The sequence below is a fragment of the Mirounga leonina genome, unplaced genomic scaffold, assembly GCF_011800145.1.
Source record: "Mirounga leonina isolate KUSES-001 unplaced genomic scaffold, KU_Mleo_1.0 Mir_171, whole genome shotgun sequence".
NCBI lineage: Eukaryota > Metazoa > Chordata > Mammalia > Carnivora > Phocidae > Mirounga > Mirounga leonina.
The window spans coordinates 5981116-5995314 of record NW_023270436.1 but is presented as its reverse complement, the minus strand read 5'-3'; the positions used below and the strand labels follow the sequence as shown (position 1 = coordinate 5995314).

Below are 14199 nucleotides of genomic sequence, written 5' to 3'. Positions count from 1 at the left end.
CTTGGTCTGCAAAGCTGGAAATACTTACTCTCTGGTACTCGAGGAAGAACTTTGTCGGGGGCACCTGGCCAGCTCAGTCAATAGAGTGTGTGACTCTTGATCTCCGGGTTGTGAGTTCGAGCCCCAAGTTGGGTGTGGAGAGAACTTAAAAAAAAAAAAAAAAAAAAATCTTTTTTTTTTTAAGATTTTTAAGTTTATTTGACAGAGACACAGTGGGAGAGCGAGAACACAAATGGGGGAGTGGGTGGGGGAGAAGCAGGCTTCCCACAGAGAAGGAAGCCCGATGCGGGGCTCGATCCCAGGACCCTGGGACCATGACCTGAGCCAAAGGCAGATGCCCAACGACTGAGCCACCCAGGTTCCCCTTACTTAAAAAATCTTAAAAAAAAAAACAAAACACCAAAAACCTCAAACTGTGCCAATCCCTATTTTATAATATCATCTCGAGGAAGAAATTTGTTTTTCTTTATGGGACATTTACGAATGGCTTTTTGTAAGTCATTGGCTGTCAGTTAAGAAAGCTCTTTTTGCCCTTTTTTCTTTATGATGCACAGGATTGCAAAGGTCAGGTTATCTGTTGTGGAGTGAATGTTTAATACAAGTATATTAATATGCTAAGAGCAAGTATACTTATATTAAATATATTAATAAATATGTCCACATATGTATATACGTTGCATTTTCTTGAAGTAATACGTAAGGTTTAAAAAAATTAAATGGTATTAACATACAGTGCCTTGAAAAACTGTCCCTGCCTCATTTTCCCTATCGGTCCATTCTGCTCCCTGCTGGTGACTTTAGTTCTTTAGCTGTTTTTTTCCTCCTTCCCTCCCTTCCTTCCTTTCTTATTTATTTATTATTTTTTAATTTTTAATTTTAAAAATTTTTTTAAAGATTTTATTTATTCATAAGAGGCAGAGAGAGAGAGAGAGAGAGGTAGGCTCCCCACTGAGCAGGGAGCCCAATGCGGGACTCGATCCCAGGACCCTGGGATCATGACCTGAGCCGAAGGCAGATGCTTAACCATCTGAGCCACCCAGGCACCCCTTTTCTTATTTTTTAAAAATATTTTATTTATTTGAGAGAGAGAACACAAGAGTGGGGTAAGAAGGAGAAGCAGGCTCCCCACTGAGCAGGGAGCCTGACATGGGACTCTATATCCCAGGACCCTGAGATCATGACCTGAGCTGAAGGCAGAGCTGCTTCACCGACCAAACCCCCCAGGCGCCCCTTTAGCTCTTTCTGTTGATGACTACTGCCACGTCTCTAAAATATACGCTTACACTGCTGTTTCTTCTTAATCGTAGGCATTAGTATTATTTCCTGGCATGATGAGGATTTTGTCTCTCCCCTGCTGCAGCCAGCTCCCATCATACTTCCATGCCCTTCTTTTCGTTAAGTCACAAAATGGGTTTTGACGTTATTACGGTAACGGGAATACTGTTTACTTCAGAGCAGAATAGGATCGTTTGATGAGCTTTCCTTTTTTTTTTTTTCTTTAAAGATTTTATTTATTTGACAGAGACGCAGTGAGAGAGGGAACGGAAGCAGGGGGAGTGGGAGAGGGAGAAGCAGGCTTCCCGTGGAGCAGGGAGCCCGATGCGGGGCTCGATCCCAGGACCCTGGGATCATGACCTGAGCCGAAGGCAGACGCTTAATGACTGAGCCACCCAGGCGCCCCAATGAGCTTTCCTTTTTTGTACACCTGCCCCTTCCTCCGCCAGCATTCCAAATTGCCATTCTTAAAGTATCTTATAAAAATATCTTGTACAGTCCTCTCTGGTTTTGTTTTTGCAAAAGCCCCTCCTCTTATTAGATGCCCCCCTGCCCCCCGGTGTCCTGTGTTTCCTGTTGCAACGCAGGCAGGGCACCCGCAGGGTGATGCATGACTGTGTCCCACATGCAGTGTTTCCTGGATCGCAGGTCTTCTCGTTCAGTTGGGTTCCTCCCTCACTGGGTGGGAATACATCCTTAAGTAACTTCCTTAGAAAAGGCACATGGGAAATAATTTTATGAGAACTTGCATGTCTGAAAATGACTTCATTCTATCTTCACAGTGGCTTTTGGCATATAAGTTGGAATTTAAAACAATTTTAGCACAGAATTTTGAATATAGTTTTTATTGTTTTCTAGCATCCAGTGTTTCCTAGGAGAAATTGGATTCCTTTTTTTTTTTTTTAAGGCAACCTGTTTTTTCCCCCTCTCCCCTTTATGTGAACTTTCTAAAGATTTTATTTATTTATTTGACAGAGACACAGTGAGAGAGGGAACACAAGCAGGGGGAGTGGGAGAGGGAGAATAGGCTTCCCACTGAGCAGGGAGCCCATGCGGGGCTCGATCCCAGGACCCTGGGATCAAGACCTGAGCCAAAGGCAGACCTGAGCCACTTAGGTGCCCCTGCTTTATGTGAACTTTTAATTTGTGTCTTTATCCCTAGTGTCTTTTTTTTTTTTTTTTAAAGATTTTATTTTTTTATTAGAGAAACAGCATGAGAAGGGAGAGAGTCAGAGGGAGAAGCAGGCTCCCCACTGAGCTGGGAGCCCGATGTGGGACTCAATCCCGGGACTCTGGGATCATGACCTGAGCCGAAGGCAGTCACTTAACCAACTGAGCCACCCAGGCGCCCTCTCTAGTGTCTTGAAATGCTGTGATGAAGGACTTTTGTGTGGTCCTTTTCCTATTTATTTTGCTGAGCACTCTGTATTTTCAGCCTGAAGACCTAGCCTTGTAGTCTGAACACTTCATAATTTCCTCCACTATTTATCTCTGTTCTTTCTTGCTAACATTGGGCAAATGCTGTTGATGCTGTTTTGTTTTTTTTTTTAATCTTTTCTCGTCTTTCCCATGTCTTTGTCTTTGTAGTCAGATTTTCTGAGGAGTTCAACTTTTCCCCAACCTTTGACTGAACTTTTTCACATCAGCTGTCACATTTTTTAATTTTTAAGACCTCTTATTCCGTGATTGTCCCTTTTCCAAAGCGTTCATTCTGTTCTTGTTCGATACAAGCCATCTTGTCTCACCTCTCTGAGACTCCTAATTGGGATTAAAAACAAATTCTTCTTTGCCTTGTCTCCGTTTCCTCTGAGGTCATTCCTTCTGATTTATCTTGGCCCGTCTATTTCATGCTGGAGGTTTTTTCAAATATCTGTTGAGCTCTGGGTTGTTTGTCTAATTTTTACTTATTATTTTTCTTAAAAAGTTTTATTTTTTAAAGTGATCTCTACATCCAAAGCTGGGTCTCCAACACACAACCCTGAGATCAAGAGCTGCACGCTCTTCCAACTGAGCCAGCCAGGCGAACCCTTGTTTAATTTTTTAAATTGAAGTTACAGGTTGTAAATTCAGGAACATCTTAAATAACTGGATCACTGTGACCCATCTTAACACTGTTAAAATGATCTACAATTTTTAGTTGCTTTCTAATGGAAGAGAATGAAGTATAGACGGATCAGGACGGGAGATGTAGCAGATCTTGCTGGACTGACGTCTAGGGAGAAGAGCTATCTGATTCACTTGAACATTGTTGTCTGTAATCATTTTTTCCCCAAACAAGTGGCTAACTGACCATTTCTATTCTATTAGGTGAGATCAAGTTAGAAATGCCAAGCATCAGCCTCGAGAGAGAGGTGTCTGACCTGGCCGCTGACCCGGAAGCCATTGAAATTTTAGAGCAGTGTGTGATAAACTGGTTGAACCTGATATCTGCAGCTGTCGAGGGCCAACTGAAGAAGACTCCTCAGGTAACTCAGGCCATGCCTTTGCAGATTCCCTGACGGCTCACGCTGGCCCCCGGAGAAAGAGCCGGGAGTCTGGGGATCTGTTGGATGCAGCCTCTTGTCTTGCTGTTTTGTGACCTCCTTTAAGGATCAAAGCATACATACCCAAATGTCATCCTTGGGCTTTCTGATGTTTAGTGCGCTGCCAGATCATACCCTGGATTGATAAAGATAATACCGTGTATCAGTCAGGATGCTTGGGCTGCCAAAAACAGGAAGCGTAACTCAGCTGGCTTCAACAAGAGACAGTTTGTTGGCTCACATAATTGAAAAGTCCAGAGGCAGGGCTGGTTTCAGGTAGGGTTTGGTCTGGCTGCGTTTCCCTGGGAATCTCTCACCTCCGTTCCATCCTCCTCAGGCTGGTTTCCTTTATGGTGGCAACTTGTTACATCCCCATGTCATATTGCCTGGAGAAAGGCGGACTGTCTTTGGTCAGCCTTCCTAGCCAGAGTCCTGAGATCCACTCTGATCGGACCCTCCTAGGTCAAGTGCATGCACTGATTCCTATTTGGAGGAGCTGGAGAGACAAGCACAGTTATACACTCCACACCAGTGATGACTCTTTATGTGTTCCTGTCACCTCTCAGGGTAATGGTCCTCTGGCCGAAATTGAATTCTGGCGGGAAAGAAATGCAACGCTGAGTGCACTCCACGAACAGACGAAGCTTCCAGTAGTCAGGAGAGTCTTGGATGTGATCAAGGAGTCCGATTCCATGCTCGCGGCTAACCTGCAGCCGGTCTTAACTGAATTATTCAAGCTCCACATGGAGGCCTCAGACAACGTGCGGTTTCTGTCCACAGTGGAACGCCATTTCAAGGTACGCCGGGGGCCCGGCGCTTTGGAAAGGCGGGGCCGTAAATTAGATCTTACACGGATTGAGTTTCCTTTTTTAATTCAGCATTTAAACCACTGTGGTAGCATGCATATGACATTGAGTGTCTTAACTGCTTGCAAGCATGTAGCTCAGTGGCAGTAAATACACGGTGCTGGGCACCCAACCTCCTCTCCCGAAAGCAAGCATTTCATCACCCCCAACATAAACTCAGAACCCCTGAACCAACAATTCCCTCCTTCCGGCACCCCTGGTAACCTCAATTTCACTCTCTGTCTCTATGACTTTGCCCATTCTAGGTGTTTTCTGTAAGTAGGGTCGTTCATCTTTTATGCATAATAAAGGATCTCATTGTGATTTCGATTTACATTCCCTAAGAACTAATGAATGAGATTTAACACCTTGTCATGTGCTTCTATCTTTGATAAAATGTCTGTTTTAATCTTTTCCCCATTTTTGATGTGTCTTATTATTGATTTAGGAGTTAAAAAAATTTTTTTTGAAGATAAGTTCCTTATCAGATATGGGATTTGCAGTATCCCCATCTGTGGGCTTTTTCACTTTACTTTTTTTTCTTTTAAATCTTTATTCTTTTTAAAGATTTTTATTTGAGAGTGGAGGGGGGGAGAGAGAGAGAGCACGAGCATGGGGGAGGGGCAGAGGGAGAGGGAGAAGCAGGCTTCCCTCTGAGCAGGGAGCCTGATGTGGGGCTCGATCCCAGGACTCTGGGATCATGACCTGAGCCGAAGGCAGACGCTTAACCAACTGAGTCACCCAGGCACCCCCCAAATGGCTTCTTTGCCCACACAGCTAGTGCCTGGGTGCTCCTGGGTCTCTCTCTTTCCACGCCGTATCTCATCCCCCAGAATTTCTCCACGTGGCTTGGATGTCTCCAAGCCTGGTGGCTTCCGGGTAACAGGGTAGTCACACTTCTTACAGGGCGCTGGCTTCCAAGAGCCCAGAAGCAGACCAGCTGAGGGCTATGCTCAGAAGGGGTACGGCATTACCTCTCCCATATTCTACTGGCTAAAGAAGTAACAGTCTGTGTGGATTTGAGGGGATGGAGAGGATGATGCCATCTCTTCATGGCGAGGGGGGCACAGTCAAGATGTTGTGACTGCATTTGGAAAATACAATCTGCCACATATACCATGTACTGGGTGTGTATGTGTATGCTCAGTAGGTACACATACGCGTTCTTTTTCTATTTCTTTTTCTCGCTCTATATCTCTCTATATACTCACACACACTCATACTTCATACATGTCTGCAAATTGCTTTATTTACTTTCATTGTAAATCTCCTGTCTCTTTCCATGTCAGTGCGTCCAGAGCTATTTCAGGCTTCTTTCGGTGGTGAAACACTTCCTCCTGTAATAAGTGTATTGAGTTTTTGAATTAGGAAGAGGGAAGCTTCCCGCGTACGTGTTGCTTTAGTAAGCTACTTGACCCCAAGGCTAAGGCTGCTTGCTCTCTCCGGTTAGAACATCACGCATGGATCCAGCTTCCACGTCATCTTGGAGACAATCCCCTCCATGATGAGTGCCCTGAGGATGGTGTGGATCATCTCCCGACACTACAACAAAGACGAAAGGATGATCCCACTCATGGAGCGGATTGCCTGGGAAATTGCCGAGAGAGTCTGCAAAGTGGTTAATCTGCGGACTTTGTTCAAGTAAGAAATCGTACGCCATGTTCTTCTTGAGATCTTAAACAGCTTTTGGGGCACCTGGCTGGCTTAGTCAGTGAAGCGTCCAACTCTTGATCTCAGCTCAGGTCTTGATCTCGGGGTCGTGAGTTGGAGCCCACGTTGGGTTCCACGCTGGGTGTAGCACCTACTTAAAAAAAGATCTTGAACAGCTTTATTGAAATTCACCCATTTAGAATGTACAATTCAGTGGCTCTTTGGGGGTAGTCAGAGTCATGTGTCCATCACCGTAATCGAAGGTAGAATATTTTTTTTTTTTAAGATTTTACTTATTTGCGAGAGAGAGAATGAGAGAGAGCACATGAGAGGGAGGAGGGTCAGAGGGAGAAGCAGACTCCCTGCCGAGCAGGGAGCCCGATGCAGGACTCGATCCCGGGACTCCAGGATCATGACCTGAGCCGAAGGCAGTCGCTTAACCAACTGAGCCACCCAGGCGCCCTATTTTTTTCAATTAGAGAAGAAACCTCATACACTGTAGCGGTCACCTTTGGCCTCCCCGACCCACCCAGCCCTGGGCAACCACAGATCTACTTTCTATCTCGATGGATTTGCCTCTTCATACAGATGGAGTCATCCAACATGGGGTCTTTGATGACTGGCTCCTTTGACTCGGCATCACGTTTTCAAAGTTCACCCGTATTGGAGAAGGTGTCGGTACTTCCTTCCTTTTTATGGCCAAATAATACCCCGTTGTGTGGGATACATGGGTTGTTTTGTTTTAATTTTTAAATTTTTTAAATTTTTATTAAAAAAAATTTTTTTTTTAAAGATTTTATTTATTTGACAGAGACACAGCGAGAGAGGGAACACAAGCAGGGGGAGTGGGAGAGGGAGAGAAGCAGGCTTCCTGCCAAGCAGCGAGCCGGATGCAGGGCTCGATCCCAGGACTCCGGGATCATGACCTGAGCCGAAGGCAGACGCTTAACAACTGAGCCACCCAGGCGCCCCTGTTTTAATTTTTTTAAAAGATTTTATTTATCTTTTGACAGAGACGCAGCGAGAGAGGGAACACAAGCAGGGGGAATGGGAGAGGGAGAAGCAGGCTTCCCGCGGAGCAGGGAGCCCGATGTGGGGCTCGATCCCAGGGCCCCGGGATCATGACCTGAGCCAAAACCAAGAGTCTGATGTTCAACCGACTGAGACACTCAGGCGCCCCATAGGTTATTTTAATCAGGACCTTCTTTCTTGTTATCCTGGGAGAGACTAAGTCCCACAGTCAGAGGGAAACTTACTTCTGGACCCCAGGCCCCTGAGAGTGGGAGAGCCTCTGGGATCAAATGTTGAAGGAGATGCAGATCTTCACTTTCTTAAAAAAAACAAAACCAAACAAAAAAAACTATACAGGTGAAATAGGTACCAAAACCTTGGTAGTATCTTTTCACTCTGGTGTTGCAACCTCCACTGTGGACTTCTGGCCTGGGGCCCGAGGCCGCCTGCTCACTTCCCAGCTCAGATGGAAAGCTCCCTGAGGGGGACTGTAGTTCCTGTGGGCTGGGTGGGCAGTTGCAGCGAGGGTCAGCCCGGGTGTGGCTTGCGATCGTGACCTTGCAGGTGTGTAAGGGCCTCACCCCCTTGCAAACTGGGGCGGGGCAGCAGCTCCCCCGGGAAGCTCTCTGCTGCCCTTGGAGGGTGTGGCTCGGACCCACTGCAGCTCCGCCTTCCCCCTACCCCCCATCGCGGCCTCTCTCTTTCTGCGCAGAGAAAATCGAGCCAGCGCCCAGCACAAAATCTTGGAGGCCAGGAACACCCTCCACATGTGGAAAAAGGCCTATTTTGACACCAGGGCCAAGATTGAGGCTTCAGGGAGAGAAGCTCGGTGGGAGTTTGACCGAAAGCGGCTGTTTGAGAGAACGGATTACATGGCCACCATCTGCCAGGATCTGTGCGACATTTTGCAGGTGGGCAGGCTGGCGGACGTTTTCTCTGCTGCACATGAGGCTAGTTGGAGTTGGGACTTGCCTGATGGAAAACAGTTTGGCTTTTTGATGGCATACTCTCTGTGTGTTGTGGGTGTTGGGGGGGAGCCAGGAGACAGATGGGGTCTGGCAGGGGGAAGCACTTGAGAGAGCATTCAGAATGTACCAGAATATACCAGAGCCACACCAGACCTCTTGCACCTTTTCCTTGTCTTCTGCGACACCCCTCCTTCTCCTTGCTTTTGGCTGTGCTTTGACCTGTGGCCATTCCTTCTCAGTGTCTTTTGCAAAATCTTCCTCCTCTGTCTTCCCATTAAATGTTGGAATTTCTCGAAGTCCACTCCAAGACTTCTCTCCTGAAGCCAGCTCATGCTTGCCCATTGCTTCAGCTTCTACCCATCCACCAGTGACCCCCGTTTATCTGATCCCTCTCTCTCCTAAATGAATGTAAAACGGTATAGTGGATGAGTGGATGAATGATCCACAGTCCTTTGTCTCACGAAGGTCCATCCATTCATTCACTCTTAGTATTTGTTGAGAACTCATTTGTGCCAGGCACCTGCACTTGCTGCTAGAGAAACAGTGCGAGCACATCCAGGGCCAGCCACCTAACCCGCAGTGCTCAGTGCAAACAGACGTGGGACCCCTTGTTCAAAAAGCAGGGAAAAAAATGCTATTAAAAACATTGAAATATAAAGCTTTTCTCTCTCTCCTGACGTCTTTCGCCTTAGCGGGCTTTAGTTTTTATTTGCCACGACTATAGCAAAGTAAAGAGAGTAAAGGGAAATTAAACATTTAAATTATTCCATGAATTTTACCGTTCATCCTTAAATTGTGCAGTGTTGGCTTAAAATGCAAATGCAAGGGCATTTGGCTTGTGTGCAGAATCACAGTTTGTGCTCTGTCGCTGGGATGCGCAGACGGACGGTCTTGTTGCTGGAGCAGTGGCAACGTCCCACACAACTTTTTCTCTCACTTCTCGATGCACGCACATTCTGCCAGGCTTCTCTCCCCCGGCTTGCTGACGAGCGGGGAAGGGCTGGAAGGGAAAGGAGAGTTCTTTGGGGTCTCTGCTGTTCGTCCTGTGTCATCATTTTGGGGTGCGTAGCTGGTGAACACGGGGAAGTTACAGGAGCAGGAAACCATAGGGTCAGTTTCCTATTCAGGCGTGTTTCTCAGAACCGTGCATGGCCTCCTGAGTCTGAAGCAAAGTCTGGTTTGAAGGGAGAACATGGTCTCGTGGAGCAGCTGCGGTCCTCGAGTACTTGTTGATGCAACACGCTTACTTGTCCTGACTGTGAATGTCTCCGAACTGGCATGTGCGGGGGGCCCACTGGAATCCTTTGCTTGTGGGGTTGTGGGGCATCACACGCTCTATGTGGGAAGGAGTAGGGGAAATGCAGACCCAATGCCTGCTCATATGTGCGCATGGCTGTCCCATCAGACTTCATTTACAAAATACACCTGCAAAGATGAAATTATGAAGAATTTCAAGAAGGTTATAGCAGAGCCTTACACCCAGCATGGGGCCCTTCTGAGCCTGGAGCCCCGTGCACCTGCCTGGGTCCCACGTCTATGAAGCTGGCCCTGGCAAGCATGTCCCTAGCCTGTGGCTCCATGGAGCTTTCAGTCTGGTAGAAGAAAGATGGTAGACATAACAATCATACAGATACACAGCTGTGGCTGACGTTAAGTGCTCTGAAAAGTGCAGTCGAAGGGGCTCTGGAAGTGTGTACCGGGGCCTGACCTGTTCTAAGGGGTTGGACGTGATAAAGTGATCATCAATGATGAGTAGTAGCTAGCTAGGCAATTTGAACGGCAAGTACGAAGGCCCTGGGACAGGAGGGAACATGGGACTGAAAGAGGGCTAGGCTGTGCTACAAGGAGGAGTGGCGTGGGGCACAGTATGGGAAGGGGTTGGAGGAGAAGGTGGGAGTCTGAACATGTAGGCTTTGCAAACTGTGTCAGGATGTCTGGATCGTGTCCTACATGCAGTAGGCATAGTACCAGAGGTCTTAGACTGGGAAGAAGTTGCCTGTGTGACATGATTTTTTTTTTTTTTTTTTAAGATTTATTGTTTGGGGGGTGCGGGCAGAGGGAGAGAATCTCCAGCAGTCTCCCCGCTGAGCGAGGAGCCTGACTTGGGGCTGGATCCCACGACCATGAGATCACGACCTGAGCCGAAATCAAGAATCAGACGCCCAACCAACATGATTCTTGCCCTCAGGCCAATCTAGATGCAATCCATTTGTAGTTAGAACATTCATGAGAAAACCAAAAGGCAACTTCTTTGTGTTTTGTTTTGGGCAGGTTATGGAGGAATTTTACAATATATTTGGTCCCGAACTAAAGGCAGTGACAGGGGATCCCAAGCGCATCGATGATGTCCTGTGCAGGGTGGACAGCCTGGTCACCCCCATGGAAAACCTGGCCTTTGACCCCTTCAGCATCAAGTCTTCCCAGTACTGGAAATACGTGATGGATGACTTTAAGATTGAAGTTCTGGCAAGTAACTCATCGATTCATTTAATCTTGGAAGCTGATACCATGTTTTCCCCATGTTAAATTAGTTATTTAGTCATGCTTAGCATTTTTTTTAAGTTATAAAAAGTAATACTTGCTTATTTGTAAAAAAATATAACAAAAACAAAAACCCAGAAATGATGTGGAGGAGTATAGGTAGAAGTGAACATTCCTTAATCTCCTTTGTCCCCATTCCTGTCCCTTGGTAGAATAAGGTTAAATCAAGCTGGACACAGTAGCATTTCTACAAAGGTAGGTATGGTGCATAATTGGAGAGGATGTAGGAGGGTGATGAATGAGACTTGATTTAGTAGACAGCAGGGAGCCATTGAAGGTTGTTGACCAGTGGGGTGAGGTAATCAGAATTATGGTTGAGAAAGGTTCTTCTGGTCACAGCATAGGCTGATTTGGGCTGGGGTATGACAGGAGGTGGGGAGATGATATGGGAGGTTGTGGCTTGGGGTGTGGAGGAGGCAGAGCCGTCAAAGAGGGACTGTACTAAGAATATAGTTTCACTCCACACTGTGTGATAGGATGGTGGATGGTTCATCATGCATACCTTTTCAGCTTCATGTGGGAAGTACATCAGTAGCATTCCCATTTATAACCCCAGAGCATCTTTTTATATGGATAACCCCCGGCAGTTCTTCTTGGATTTTCTAAACACTTCCATTTAAAAAAAAAGATTATTTGAGAGAGAGAGAGAGCACACGAGGAGGAGGAGGGACAGAGGGAGAAGGGAGCGAGAGAATCCTCTGGCAGACTCCCTGCTGAGCACGGAGCCTAATGTGGAGCTTGATCTCAGGACCCTGAAATCATGACCTGAGCCGAAATCGGGAGTCAGCCACTTAACCGACTGAGCCATCCAGGGGCCCCCAAACATTTCCATTTTAATTGTATCTAGGTTATTCTCAGCTTCTATTTTATTTAAGTGTTATTAGTTTTTAAATTGAAATTTTCATTGTCACTTTGTCAAGTAATACTAAAAGGCTATTAATAAGAAAAAGCAGCCCTATGCTTAACTCCTCTCCATTCCCATTCTTGCTGTCATTTTTCATAATTCTAGATTTTTTTGTTGTTTAATTTCCTATTTCCTAAAGAACATGCCAATGTGGTTACTTTCTGATTTATCAAATTTAATCAGTTTTAGACACCTATTTACTTTTCAGAGTAGATATAGACTTGCCTGTCCTATTCCTACCCCTATCGCTCTTTGCCTCTTTGTCATCTAACATAGTTTTATCATAACTTTTGGTTAAATTAATGGTTAGTGTTTACTCATTATGTCTGTGCAAATATTGTTCACTGCTGAGTCAAGAAGACCATCATAACCACACCACCTTTCTCGTACAACCCTTCATTTTTCCTAAAGTTAATCATTGCTTTTATTTTTATTTGCTTGGTTATTTACATACTTGTTATTCTTTTTCCCAACTGCTCTAACATTTCTGCCACATATCTAATGGGTTCCATCTGCTCAAAAATATCAGTGCTATTATTTTCCTAGAGGCCTTTGTCCCAGAGCTCTCTCTCTTTCTGCTCCAGTCTAGATTGTTGGCTCTTTAGACTTACTGCAAAGTAGTCACCCTAGGACTTCTTATCTCTTCTGATCTGTGTTGGATCCTGTTTTCTAGATTTCACATCTTCCTCTTGTGGCTCTTTGTTTTGCTGGCACACAATTTTTAGAAGCTTTCTAAGAAACTTTTCATGGGACATATATTTTTTCAGTCTTGTATGTGTGAATTCTGAAATAAAGTTATAGAATTTAAGGTTGAAGTAACTTTTTTCAGAAATTTGAAGGTATTCATTGATTTCTAGCTTCCAGTGTTATTAGAATTCTGATTTTTTTTTTTTTTTTTGAGAGAGTGTGCGTGCAAAGTTAGGGGGCAGAGGGAGAGAGAGAATCTTAAGCAGGCTTCATGCCCAGTGTGGAGCCCACTGTGGGACTCAGTCTCACGACCCTGAGATCATGACCTGAGCTGAAATCAAGAGTCAGATGCTTAACTGACTGAGTTACCCAGACGCTCCTGAATTCTGATGTTGCTCTGACTTAATTTTTCTAGAACCAACCTTCTGCTTTTTTTAGAGTGGGACAGGATGAGGGTACAGAGGAAGCAGAGTAGCCTGGTCATGCTGGGTAGAGAAGGGATCCTGTGTTTGTCTCTCAGCCTCCTGGTACCTGGTGTCTCCAAATGTTCAGCCTCCTGGAGTTTTCCTGGGGAAGAAATGGATTCCTACCTACTCCCCTGTTGCATCAGGTTGTAATTCTCTGCCTTCTGTAACGTTATTTATTTCCGTCTGCCTAAAACTCCTGAAGTATCTCTTCTTGCTGTTGTGTCCTCTCCCGTTTTTTTTGTTTATATGAGTTAACACTTAAAAAAATTTCCTTTTGGGGCGCTTGGGTGGCTCAGTCGTTAGGCGTCTGCCTTCGGCTCAGGTCATGATCCCAGAGTCCTGGGATCGAGTCCCACATCGGGCTCCCTGCTCAGCGGAAAGCCTGCTTCTCCCTCTCCCACTCCCCCTGCTTGTGTTCCCTCTCTCGCTGTCTCTCTCTCTCTGTCAAATAAAAAAATCTTAAAAAACAACAACAGCAAATTTCCTTTTGACCATTTTGAACTGAATGAGGGGAGGGATCAGAAAGCCAATGCAGCCAATCTGCTATTTTTAATTGGACACCAGCTTCCACTAAAGCACAATGGAAATCCATATCAAATCACGAATTTCTTTTTTGCTTATTTCTTGCCACTTTGTTTTTGCAGGATAGTTATAGGGACATAAGGACTGGGGTTGTGGGGGGTTTTTTTGACCTTTTTTTGACCTTTTTTTGGTCAGGTTATTGAGAAAGAAGCAAAAAATTTTATTGATGAATCTTTCAAGACACTTCGGTCAGCTGAAGCAGCATTCGACATGCTTTTAAAATTTAAGCATATTCGTTCACGGGAAGCTATCAATCGACAAATGATGATGAAATTTAATGATATCCTTGCACAGTATTGCAAAGAGGTAACTGGTAGATCTATAGGTGCCATAGCAGTAAAAGGCACTTGGCAAAATGTGCAGAATTGAGTCATGCTCTTATCTGTCTCTCCCATCCAAATTCAGAGGAACTGTGGAATTTTCCCAAATAAGCATGTCACATACCACAGGTAACCAAAACAAAGTGGGTTGGTTGGTTTGTTTAGTGAAGAAATTCGGTAAGAATTTATCAAGTACAATATTATATAGCTCACACTGTGATAGGCTCTGTATGAGTTAGTAGTAGTAAGAATCACATTAATCATTGTGGAAGTCCTAGCTAACTATGTGTGTGTTTATATATTCAGAAAACTGTTCCTGGGGCTCACAAAATCCAAATATGGGGTTAGACAGAGAGACAGAGAGATGAACAAAACACAGATTCTGCCTTCGAAGAAGTCAGTATCTAGTGGGAGAAACAGACCAAAA

General features: G+C 45.3%; 1 protein-coding gene across 1 annotated transcript in view; it reads left to right on the top strand.

Annotated features, from left to right (window-relative positions):
* DNAH10 (dynein axonemal heavy chain 10) overlaps positions 1 to 14199 on the top strand; it is a 131530-nt gene that overhangs the window by 13570 nt on the left and 103761 nt on the right. The window contains exons 7-12 of the mRNA XM_035016704.1: positions 3583 to 3740; positions 4364 to 4594; positions 6093 to 6283; positions 8016 to 8214; positions 10543 to 10737; positions 13588 to 13758. Coding sequence (XP_034872595.1) covers positions 3583 to 3740; positions 4364 to 4594; positions 6093 to 6283; positions 8016 to 8214; positions 10543 to 10737; positions 13588 to 13758 — 1145 coding nt within the window. The remainder of the gene's footprint in view (positions 1 to 3582; positions 3741 to 4363; positions 4595 to 6092; positions 6284 to 8015; positions 8215 to 10542; positions 10738 to 13587; positions 13759 to 14199) is intronic.